At 50.4% G+C, this 11,445-nt stretch overlaps 1 protein-coding gene across 2 annotated transcripts; it reads left to right on the top strand.

Annotated features, from left to right (window-relative positions):
• The first annotated feature begins 483 nt into the window (after positions 1-483).
• Positions 484-11,028, top strand: LOC132895329 (cleavage and polyadenylation specificity factor subunit 7-like). 2 transcript variants are annotated; one of them, XM_060935784.1, is made up of 5 exons: positions 484-659; positions 7,554-7,662; positions 9,221-9,701; positions 10,031-10,190; positions 10,876-11,028. In XM_060935784.1, exons 2-5 carry the CDS (start codon positions 7,637-7,639, stop codon positions 11,019-11,021), a joined length of 813 nt encoding a protein of 270 aa, XP_060791767.1. In that variant the 5' UTR covers positions 484-659; positions 7,554-7,636; the 3' UTR covers positions 11,022-11,028. The 2 variants fall into 2 exon arrangements, with proteins under 2 accessions (XP_060791767.1, XP_060791769.1); XM_060935786.1 differs by lacking the exon at positions 484-659 and adding an exon at positions 6,600-7,029.
• Positions 11,029-11,445: the final 417 nt, after the last annotated feature.

Here is an 11,445-nt window from a genome sequence, read left to right as displayed (position 1 = left end):
TTGTTGGGCCCCACATGGGCAATGGGTGAGCATTAAATGGGCTAAATTAAGCATGGGCAATAAGTGGGCTTTGTTGTTGGAGCCCACATGGGTAATAGGTGGGCAGTAGATGGGCTAAACTAGATGGGCTATAATTGGGTTCCAACAGGGCTCCAATTCAACTCCAATTCAATTCAATTCAAAAACACAAAGAATTTTACTCTCATACCTACCAGTTGAGATGTAATAAAATAATCTTTTAAAAAAAACCCGTGAAATTAATTACAATTAAAAATAACATTTCTCAATTTTAGAGCATAACAGATAAAGTTTGCTATAACCTAAAAGAAAACAACTGTTATGATTGGCTTTTGTTCTCTCTCACACTCTTGTAACAGAGAACAAAAGCCAATCATAACAGTTGTTACAAGAGTGTGAGAGAGAACAAAAGCCAATCATAACAGTTCTTACAAAAGTACCCGCATCTGTTCTATTTTATCGAAAGCACATGTTCATCGTCGCTGCGCTTCAAAAATACGTTTCTCTTTCGTATCGGCTTTTTTACTCAAAGCGAGACGAAGCTTCGGGCGCCATCTTCTTTTCTGCTTTTTTGGTGACCACCCACTCTCATCCCTGGTTAGAAGAGCGTCTGGACAAGCACGTGTGTGGCTGAACAAAAGGTTGGTAAAATCATTCTGCATAATAATACGAGTATAGACACTAGGCTTTGGCAATAACTATCTTTTTTTACTGCACGATGTTAACCAAAAGGACTCCTCATGTCTTGGAATTCTTTTTGTTTGCAATTTATCTGAGCACTTGCAGCTATTACCTGTGGATGAGTTGAAAACAAAAATGGCTTTGTTGCCATTCAAGACTGGATACGTGGCATTGCCACTCTTGCACTAAAGTGCTTGTGGCAGCGGGGGCGTGGTCAAGCGCCGATCTGTGACAGGAGGGCGGAGTCAGGGAAGGTGAGTGGCAAAATCACTACACCTGAGAGCAATTAACCTGTGTTTGTGTCTTCCCAGTGACCGCGCCCTACTTAAGGAGGGAGAGCGAGAGCAGAGGGGCGGATCCCTGAACCAGACGCCGGTTGTGTGTGTGTGTCTATTTGAGTGTATGAATGAGTGTTAAACTGAAAAGTCTAGCAATAAAATGCACTGTCAAACCTGATCTCTGTCCTGCCATCCTCTGTGCTCCACCCACAAACGCTGAACCGTTACAGTGGTGCCGAAACCCGGGACCTGGAGCACAGCAGCTTCACAGCTACCCTTTGGTGTTGGTCCACATTATTTTCAGAGGGGAAAAATTTATAGTGAAGGCGGCGGTTAATCCTCGCCTTACCCACTCTCTAATTTTGGGGACTGATTGGCCGGGATTTCGGGGTTTAATGACACGCCTAGTCGAGAGTGGGTCCTGCCATTTGACAGGGGGAGGTCCCGGTGTCGCTTTGGCAGGAGCAGCTGTCACAGAGCTGTCTACGTCATCTCCGCGTCAGAGTGAGGAGCCGCCGGCTCCTCCTCTCTCTATTGGGGAATCCCTCGCGGATTTCCCATTAGAGCAGTCACGAGACGAGACTCTGCGGCATGCGTTTGACCAAGTGAGAGTAATCGATGGTCAAACGCTCCAGCCGAACGCCACCCCGTCCTTCCCCTACCTCGCGATTATGAAGGATAGATTATACCGAGTGACGCAGAACACTCAAACTAAAGAGCGCGTCATGCAGCTTTTAATTCCGAAGAGCCGCCGGGAATTGGTATTCCAGGCGGCTCACTTTAATCCCATGGCGGGACACCTCGGGCAGGATAAGACACTCGCCCGGATAATGGCCCGATTCTATTGGCCGAACACTGAACCGTTACAGTGCTGTTTATTTTTTATTTATATGTGTGTGGCAGCAGGGGCGTGGTCAAACGCCGGTCTGTGACAGGAGGGCAGAGTTGGTGAAGGTAAGTGGCAGAATCGCTTCACCTGAGTGTAATTAACCTGTGTTTTGTGTGTGTTCTCCCCAGTAAACCGCGCCCTATTTAAGGAGGGAGAGTGAGAGTGGAGGGGAGCTGGCCGAGAGGAGATTACGGAGTGTGTGTGCGAATCTCCAAATGTTGCTGGTTAAGTGCCCGACTGAAAAGTGTGGCAATAAAAACCGATATTTATCCTTATCTCTGTCCTGCCGTCTTCTGTTAAACCCGCTACAGTGGTGCCGAAACCCGGAACGGTGGAGCACCTGTCCTGCAGCCCCATGGAATCCTCCCCGTTCGCGGACTTGGTCCACGCCCTCGCCACGGCTCAGCAGAGCCAGCACCAGGCACTCGTCATGCTCCGGAAGGAGCAGGAGCGCCGCTTCGAAGCCCTGGTGCTGGCTCAACAGGAAGACCGAGAGGCGTTCCGGCGTCTCCTCGCGTCGGCGGGGTCCACCAGCGCCCCGGCCGCGGGCCCATCTCCCCTCACCTTGACCAAGATGGGCCCGCAGGACGACCCCGAGGCTTTCATCGCGTTGTTCGAGCAGGTCGCCGAAGCCTCGGGGTGGCCGATGGAGCAGCGTGCGGCGCGCCTCCTCCCCCTCCTGACAGGAGAGGCGCAGTTAGCCATACTACAGCTCCCCGCCGACCGCTGGCTGGCCTATGCCGACCTTCGCCGGGCTGTCCTCCAGCGCGTGGGGCGCACGCCGGAGCAGCAGCGCCAGCGCTTCTGCGCACTGCGGATGGAGGAAGTCGGCAGCCCGTTCGCGTTCGGCCAGCAGCTCCGGGACGCCTGCTGGCGGTGGCTGAGGGCCGAAGATCATGACGCCGAGGGAATCATCGACCAGGTGGCGCTGGAACAGTTCATCTCCCGCCTACCCGCCGGAACCGCGGAGTGGGTCCAGTGCCACCGCCCAGCGTCGCTGGATCAGGCCATAGGATTGGCGGAGGATCATCTGGCGGCTGTCCCGGTGGCAGGACAACGGATGACATCGTCTTCTCTCTCCTCTTCTCTCTCTCTCTCTCTCTCTCTTTCCCCTCCTCCCGTGTCCCGTCCTCGCCCCATTCCCCCACCACAGAGGCGGGGGCCGGCTCCACCCCAGCCGGCCCACCGCACCCGTGGTGCCCTCCCGTTTCTCCCTTCTGTGTCTGTCTCTCCCCCCCCTCAGGTGAGTGACCCTCAAAACACAGCTGCAGAGCGGAGGCCCGGGCCGGTTTGCTGGCGCTGCGGGGAACCGGGCCACCTGCAGCAACAGTGTGCAGCGATGGAGGTGGGGGCGGTGGTGCGGATCCCCGACGCGCCAGAGGCTGCCCTCGATCAGGCCGGAGCGTATCGCATACCGGTAAGTGTACAAGGGGCGACATATCAGGCGTTGGTGGATTCTGGTTGCAATCAGACCTCGATCCGCCAAAGCCTAGTGCAAGACGAGGCATTGGGGGGAGCACAAGGGGTGAAGGTGTTGTGTGTGCACGGGGATATTAACAGCTACCCGTTGGTGTCGGTCCACATACATTTCAGAGGGGAAAAATCGATAGTGAAGGCGGCGGTTAATCCTCGCCCTACCCACTCTTTGATCTTGGGGACTGACTGGCCGGGATTTCGGGGGTTGATGGCATGCCTAGTAAAGAGTGGGTCCTGCCAGTTGTCAGGGGAGGGTCCCGGTGTCGCTTTGGCTGGAGCTGCGGTCGCAGAGCCGTCTACGTCATCTCCGCGACAGAGTGAGGAGCCCCCGGCCCCTCCTCTTTCTATTGGGGAGTCCCTCGCCGATTTCCCACTGGAACAATCGCGAGACGAGACTCTGCGACACGCATTTGACCAAGTGAGAGTAATCGATGGTCAAATGCTCCAGCCGAACGCCACCCCGTCCTTCCCCTATTTTTCCATTTTGAAGGATAGGTTATACCGAGTGATGCAGGACACTCAGACGAAGGAGTGAGTCACCCAGTTGTTAATTCCAAAGAGCCGCCGGGAATTGGTATTCCAGGCGGCTCACTTTAATCCCATGGCGGGACACCTCGGGCAGGATAAGACACTCGCCCGGATAATGGCCCGATTCTATTGGCTGGGGATTCGCGGCGACGTCCGTAAGTGGTGTACGGCGTGCCGCGAATGCCAATTAGTAAATCCAGCGCCCATTCCAAAAGCGCCCTTGCGCCCCCTACCATTAATCGAGACCCCGTTTGAAAGAATTGGGATGGATTTCATCGGGCCATTAGATCGGTCAACACGAGGGTACCGCTTTATATTGGTTCTGGTGGACTATGCAACGCGATACCCGGAAGCGGTGCCTCTTCACAATATCTCTGCACGTAGTATTGCAGAGGCCCTCTTCCACGTCATCTCCCGGGTTGGAATCCCGAAAGAGATTCTGACTGACCAAGGCACCTCGTTTATGTCACGAACACTGAGCAAACTGTATGGGCTACTGGGTATTAAGCCGATCCGCACCAGCATGTATCACCCACAGACGGACGGTTTAGTTGAATGGTTCAATCGCACCCTCAAGAATATTATCAAAAAATTCGTAAGTGAGGACGCACGTAACTGGGATAAGTGGCTCGAACCCTTGTTGTTTGCAGTGCGAGAGGTCCCCCAAGCCTCCACGGGGTTCTCCCCGTTTGAATTATTGTATGGGCGTAAGCCGCACGGCATCTTAGATGTACTGTGGGAAAATTGGGAGGAGGGACCTTCACAGAGCAAAAACGAAATTCAGTACGTTATGGATCTGCGCGCAAAACTCCACACGCTCACCCACCTAACTCAGGAGAATTTGCGGCAGGCCCAGGAATGGCAAGCCCGCCTGTACAACAAGGGCACGCGCCTTAGAGAGTTCACTCTGGGAGATAAGGTACTCGTCCTGTTGCCCACGTCGAGCTCCAAATTAATCGCCAAGTGGCAAGGGCCCTTTGAGGTCACACGGCGAGTCGGGGACGTCGACTATGAGGTTAGGTGAACGGACAGGGAGGGGGCGCTACAGATCTACCACTTCAATCTGCTGAAACTCTGGAACGAGGAGGTCCCCGTGGCGTTGGTGTCGGTACTTCCGGAGAAGGCGGAGCTGGGGCCAGAGGTCCAAAAAGGGTCATTGGCATCTCACACCTCTCCGGTCCCCTGTGGAGACCACCTCTCCCCGACCCAACTCACGGAGGTCGCCCAGTTGCAGACTGAGTTTTCGGATGTGTTCTCGCCCCTGCCCGGTCACACCAACCTCATAGAACACCACATAGAGACGCCCCCGGGGGTGGTAGTGCGTAGCCGTCCTTATAGATTACCCGAACACAAAAAAAAGGTGGTTCGGGAAGAACTTCAGGCCATGCTCGAAATGGGCATCGTCGAGGAGTCCCACAGTGACTGGAGCAGCCCGGTGGTCTTGGTTCCCAAGGCCGACGGCTCAGTCCGGTTCTGCGTGGACTATAGAAAAGTCAACGCGGTGTCTAAATTCGACGCGTACCCAATGCCTCGTATTGATGAGCTGCTCGATCGACTAGGCATGGTTCGCTTTTAATCGACACTGGATTTGACGAAGGGATATTGGCAGATCCCCTTGACTCCATTATCCCGCGAAAAAACGGCCTTTTCCACACCGTTCGGCTTACACCAGTTCGTCACACTTCCGTTTGGGCTGTTTGGGGCGCCCACTACGTTTCAGCGGCTGAGGGACCGGGTCCTCCGGCCCCACGCCACCTATGCGGCCGCTTACTTAGACGACATCATCATTTATAGTAATGACTGGCAGCGGCACCTGCAACACCTGAGGGCCGTCCTTAGGTCGCTGAGGCGGGCGGGTCTCACAGCCAACCCGAAGAAGTGTGCGATTGGGTGGGTGGAAGTACGGTATCTGGGCTTCCACTTGGGTAACGGGCAGGTGCGTCCCCAAATTAATAAGACAGCAGCGATTGTGGCCTGCCCGAGGCCCAAGACCAAAAAGGGGGTGAGACAGTTCCTGGGGCTGGCTGGCTATTATTGTAAGTTTATACCTAATTATTCGGACGTCACCAGCCCGCTGACTGACCTCACTAAAAAGGGGGCGCCAGATCCGGTCCAGTGGACGGAGCAGTGCCAGCGGGCTTTCTCTGAGGTAAAAGCTGCACTGTGTGGGGGGCCACTTTTGCACTCCCCTGACTTCTCTCTCCCTTTTTTGTTACAGACGGATGCGTCGGACAGAGGGCTGGGGGCCGTTTTGTCCCAGCAGGTGGGGGGAGAGGACCGCCCAGTGTTATACATCAGCCGAAAGCTGTCAGTGCATGAGGGGCGCTACAGCACAATCGAGAAAGAGTGCCTGGTGATCAAGTGGGCGGTCCTCGCCCTCCGTTACTACCTGCTGGGGTGCTCTTTCACCCTCTGTTCGGACCACGCACCCCTCCAGTGGCTCCACCGCATGAAGGATGTCAACGCGCGGATCACCCGTTGGTATCTGGCGCTCCAACCTTTCAACTTCAAGGTGGTCCACAGGCCGGGGGCGCAGATGGTCGTGGCGGACTTCCTCTCCCATCAAGGGGGGGGGAGTCGGCTGCGGGCTGGACGGGCGCCCGGCCTGAGTCGGGCGGTGGGGGTATGTGGCAGCGGGGGCGTGGTCAAGCGCCGGTCTGTGACAGGAGGGCGGAGTTGGGGAAGGTATGTGGCAGAATCACTTCACCTGAGTGTAATTAACCTGTGTTTTGTGTGTGTTCTCCACAGTAAACCGCGCCCTATTTAAGGAGGGAGAGTGAGAGCGGAGGGGAGCTGGCCGAGAGGAGATTACGGAGTGTGTGTGCGAGTCTCCGAATGTTGCTGGTTAAGTGCCCGACTGAAAAGTGTGGCAATAAAAACCGATATTTATCCTGATCTCTGTCCTGCCATCTTCTGTGCTCCACCCACACGTTAAACCCGCTACAATGTGTATTTGTTTGTTTTTTTAAGCATGTTACCTTTCGCTGTAGTGGAGTTTTCAAATCACAGACTGGCACTTATAGCAACCAAATGGTTTACTGGGCCTGAGGAGGATGAATGCTATTGGCCACCAGCAAAGATGAACTCGACAAGGGCAGCCATAAAGCAAAAGGACCCTTGCACTGACTGGGTGACACACGAAGTGACCGTGAAAAGCTGGTAATGTGCCCATGTGTATTTTGTATTATATTATCTTACAAGATGAGTTCATTGTAGATTTTGTTTAAAGGTGCACTATGAGTTCCTGCATTATCACTTCCGTTGACATTCCATGTAAATACCTAAAATGCTATATGAAACGGTACTCTCAAATTCCAGCAACTAAATCAACTTTGCTCACTGCCCCCACCAATATGTGCACACTCACTAACCCCCACCCCCTCCCCTGACCATGTTGTTGATTGGCTGGAAGTGGTTTATGTTTTGGTGCACAGCCTGTGCCCCTAGTGTTTGTTTGATGTGTACAGCCCCCTTGTTGCCTCCCAAGACAAGTTTTTTGTTTGTTTGTTTGTTTTCTTCTTCACATTTTTCATGGGGCTGGCAGAAAACTGATCAAGGGGAGTTGCTCTACGGTTCGATACAAAAAAATGAAATTGTGTTAAAAACCATGCAAGAATTCATTTTCCACCTTTAATTTTGCTCTGAATGAAACTAATTGCCACTGATTTGTCTGTCTCCCACAGCAACATATGAAATTGCTCGCTCAAAGTTAGTGGAATATGAACAGAATACAGATGTATCAACAGAGCCTGAGTCTACAGAGAATATGGGCAGGGGGAAGCGCAAAAGGAGGTGAGGCTATTTGAATTATAGAGAACAGTAGAATGAACAAATATATGATTAACTAATAAATAATAATAAATGTAATCACTTAAAAAAGTAACAAGGGGGAAAAGTGAGAACAACCATCACATTTTTGCAAATATTCTGTTAAATCTTTTCATGGGACAGCACTAGAAATGAAACATACAACTTAAAGAAGGCAGTGTACAGCTTGTATAACAACAGAAATTTGTAGTCTTCTGAAAATCTCAACGTAATGTTAATGCTGAAACAGCTGGAAACGAAATTAAGTACACCCCACAGCGAACATGTCCTAATTATGCTCATACATACTGTCAATATTTTGTGTGAGCACCATTATTATGAACTGCCTTAACCTGTATGGCCTTGAAATTCACCAAAGATGCACTGGTTTCTGGCGGCACGGTGGTGTAGTGGTTAGCGCTGTCGCCTCACAGCAAGAAGGTCCTGGGTTCGAGCCCCGGGGCCGGCGAGGGCCTTTCTGTGTGGAGTTTGCATCTTCTCCCCGTGTCCGCGTGGGTTTCCTCCGGGTGCTCCGGTTTCCCCCACAGTCCAAAGACATGCAGGTTAGGTTAACCGGTGACTCTAAATTGACCGTAGGTGTGAATGTGAGTGTGAATGGTTGTCTGTGTCTATGTGTCAGCCCTGTGATGACCTGGCGACTTGTCCAGGGTGTACCCCGCCTTTCGCCCATAGTCAGCTGGGATAGGCTCCAGCTTGCCTGCGACCCTGTAGAAGGATGAAGCGGCTGGAGATAATGAGATGAGATGCACTGGTTTCTATTGTAATCCTTTCCCACTCCTTTGTGATGACATTTCAGAGCAGGTGGATGTTAAAAGACACCTTGTTTTTCTCTAACTTCCACTTTAGGATGTGCCACAGGTGCATACATGTCAACTTATACGGAATGTTCGTACTTTATACGGATTTGATTCAATAAACGTAGTATACGGGCGTATAAATAAAGTTATACGGATTCTTTAAAAAAACTTCAATATTTATTTAGAGCTATAATCAATTCCCACGATGATAAAAGAGCGCATCTCATCTCATTATCTCTAGCCGCTTTATCCTTCTACAGGGTCGCAGGCAAGCTGGAGCCAATCCCAGCTGACTATGGGCAAAAGGCGGGGTACACCCTGGACAAGTCGCCAGGTCATCACAGGGCTGACACATAGACACAGACAACCATTCACACCTACGGTCAATTTTAGAGTCACCAGTTAACCTAACCTGCATGTCTTTGGACTGTGGGGGAAACCGGAGCACCCGGAGGAAACCCACGCGGACAACATGCAAACTCCACACAGAAAGGCCCTCGCCGGGCCCGGGGCTCAAACCCAGGACCTTCTTGCTGTGAGGCGACAGCGCTAACCACTACACCACCGTGCCGCCCTTGCTCAATTTGTCACTAACTTAAACTTACGAAAACTGTTTTTTAAATTTTAGTTTTCCTTTATATAAGCTAATGCTTTAGTTAAAGTAGTTATAGTTTTACTGAAATGCTTTAACTTATTGATTGTGCTTGATTATTATACATGTTTAGGCAAGTGGTCATGTCCAGCGAGGCTGAAGATGAGGATGATGACAACATCAACAATCAGGCATCTCCATCACCTCCGAGGCCTCCATCTACTCTGAGATGTATGCAGACCCCTCCACCACCTCCACCCACCCACGGGTCTCTGCAGACCCCTCCACCCCCTCCACCCACACATGGGTCTCTGCAGACCCCTCCACCCACCCACAGGTCTATACAGACCCCTGCACCCCCTGCTCCCACCCACGGGTCTTCAACCCCAAGACAAGACATTCGGGACAGCATGTTTGTTCACATTTTGACCCTCCTTGAGGAGGTGAAAGACACACAGAGGAACCATGGGAGGATTCTCCAGGCACTTCTCCAAGATCGACACAACATTGCCAACCCCGTTTGTTCTACTCCAGAGGGTTTCCCCCTCAAGACAGTTAATGAAGTCGACTGCATGGAAGAAAAACTGGCAAACCCCACCTTCATGTCAGAACTGGTATGTATGTTAAATGTATTACAGTATGTGGACTGAATCAACCTGTTGCCCTGTTGTTTCACGTTGCCAAGTGCTGTTGAAAGTTATGAGAACAGTGTGAAAGAGTGGTCTGCACACTGGGCATACACTCCAAAAACACTTTATTATTGAACTATAAGGCAACATTTCGATCCACTAGTGGGATCTTCCCACTCTTTCACACTGTATCTACTATGTGCGCACCCTAACTTTCAAATATCCATGCATCTGGCAGTTCTTTCATGTTGAGAGGTTTACTCCAGTGAGGAATATAGATTGACCTGCCTTGTATTGCCTTTGTTCCCTCTCAGATTGCAGCTGTGGCGGACATTGGAGGGGGCACTGTTGACGGGGCCACGAGAAGGATGATGGCGTTCCTCATTGACCACAACCTAGCCAGACAGTACAACTTCATGGGGAGAAACGGCAAGAGAGGATTCAAGCCCCTCAAGCTGTTTGAAGTAATTTATGGTAGGTGTGCATATGGATAATGTTTAAGTTGTACAATATTAGAAAGAGATCATAATACCAAACATGTTTATTGAACTGTAAAGGCAACTACAGGTGTGTGTAAGGGTGGGCATAGGTGATGTCTGGGGTGTAATAGTTAGGAATGCAACAGTTCTTGTTTTTTTATTGAACTGAATGACACACCCCCTACGGCTCAATACGCAGACATGAAACGCGATATTTCGATATGTTATTAAAATATTACTCCGCTACACAGTTTTCCTAAACTTAGAATAGAATAGAATGCCTTTTATTGGAAACAAATAATGGCTAGAAATATTTCACTTAATGTCTGATGAATCTATTTAATGTATGAGCTTCGCCTTATACATTGAATTACTGAAATTAAAGGAGAAGTTTGGTGTGAATCAGTCATTAGCCCGGTTGTTTGAGGTCAACAAGTGCTGTCAGGAAAAAGAACAAGAAAATGTGATGCAACATAGACCACATACATACAGATAACCTTCAATGAACCTTAACAACTGGGCTATTGATTGATTCACACTAGATTTCTCCTTTAACAAACTTCCACAAAATTCAGTTTTTTGAGAAACTCTGTTGCTTCTGCAAACCTGGCTGAGAACTTGAAGTAAGTCACTGCTATATTTCACATGAAGTAAGTCACTGCTATATTTGTGCCTTGCAGGAGCCTTGAAGAAGAATGCAATGACCAGTCAGATCACCAGAAAGGACGCAGAGAAGGTGGTCTCGAAGTGGCTGATTGGTGCTAGGGACCGGGGGGGCAATCGACAGGCCCGTCAGGCCAGAGAGGCAGCCCCTCAGGAAATTTAAATTGTGGGGGTTTTTTTCTCAGTGATTTCTGTAATAAAAACTTACAGTTTTTATTTTTTGTAAATAGCAATAAAAAGTAATTGTATTTCTAGTCTTTTTGTCATTGTTGTTTGTGTAAAGAACTGTACTATGGGCTGACTGTAAAATAAGCCCCCATAATAGTTATTACCTTAAAGGGTACAATCAGGGACCCATAATGAGCCCACATGAGCCCACTCAGTGTGGGCCCCAGATGGGAGAAACCTGGGTTGCCCAAGTGGGTTTTAGCTAGGGCCCATGTGAAACCCACCTTCAGCCCAACTCTTCAGCCCAACTCTGGGTTCTCTTTATCTACTTTTAGGACTTGTGTGAAAATCTGATGATGTTTTAGGTCATATTTATGCAGAAATATAGAAAATTCTAAAGGGTTCACAAACTGTCAAGC

This window comes from Neoarius graeffei, chromosome 12, assembly GCF_027579695.1.
Source record: "Neoarius graeffei isolate fNeoGra1 chromosome 12, fNeoGra1.pri, whole genome shotgun sequence".
Lineage (NCBI taxonomy): Eukaryota > Metazoa > Chordata > Actinopteri > Siluriformes > Ariidae > Neoarius > Neoarius graeffei.
The sequence above is the reverse complement of the archived record's forward strand: the minus strand, read 5'-3'. Positions and strand labels throughout refer to the sequence as shown.

Coding starts and splice junctions, on each gene's coding strand:
- LOC132895329 (XM_060935784.1), top strand. CDS start 7,637: ATGGGCAGGGGGAAGCGCAAAAGGAG. Junction 9,702..10,030: donor CCACCTTCATGTCAGAACTG/GTATGTATGTTA, acceptor GTTCCCTCTCAG/ATTGCAGCTGTGGCGGACAT. Junction 10,191..10,875: donor GCTGTTTGAAGTAATTTATG/GTAGGTGTGCAT, acceptor TGTGCCTTGCAG/GAGCCTTGAAGAAGAATGCA.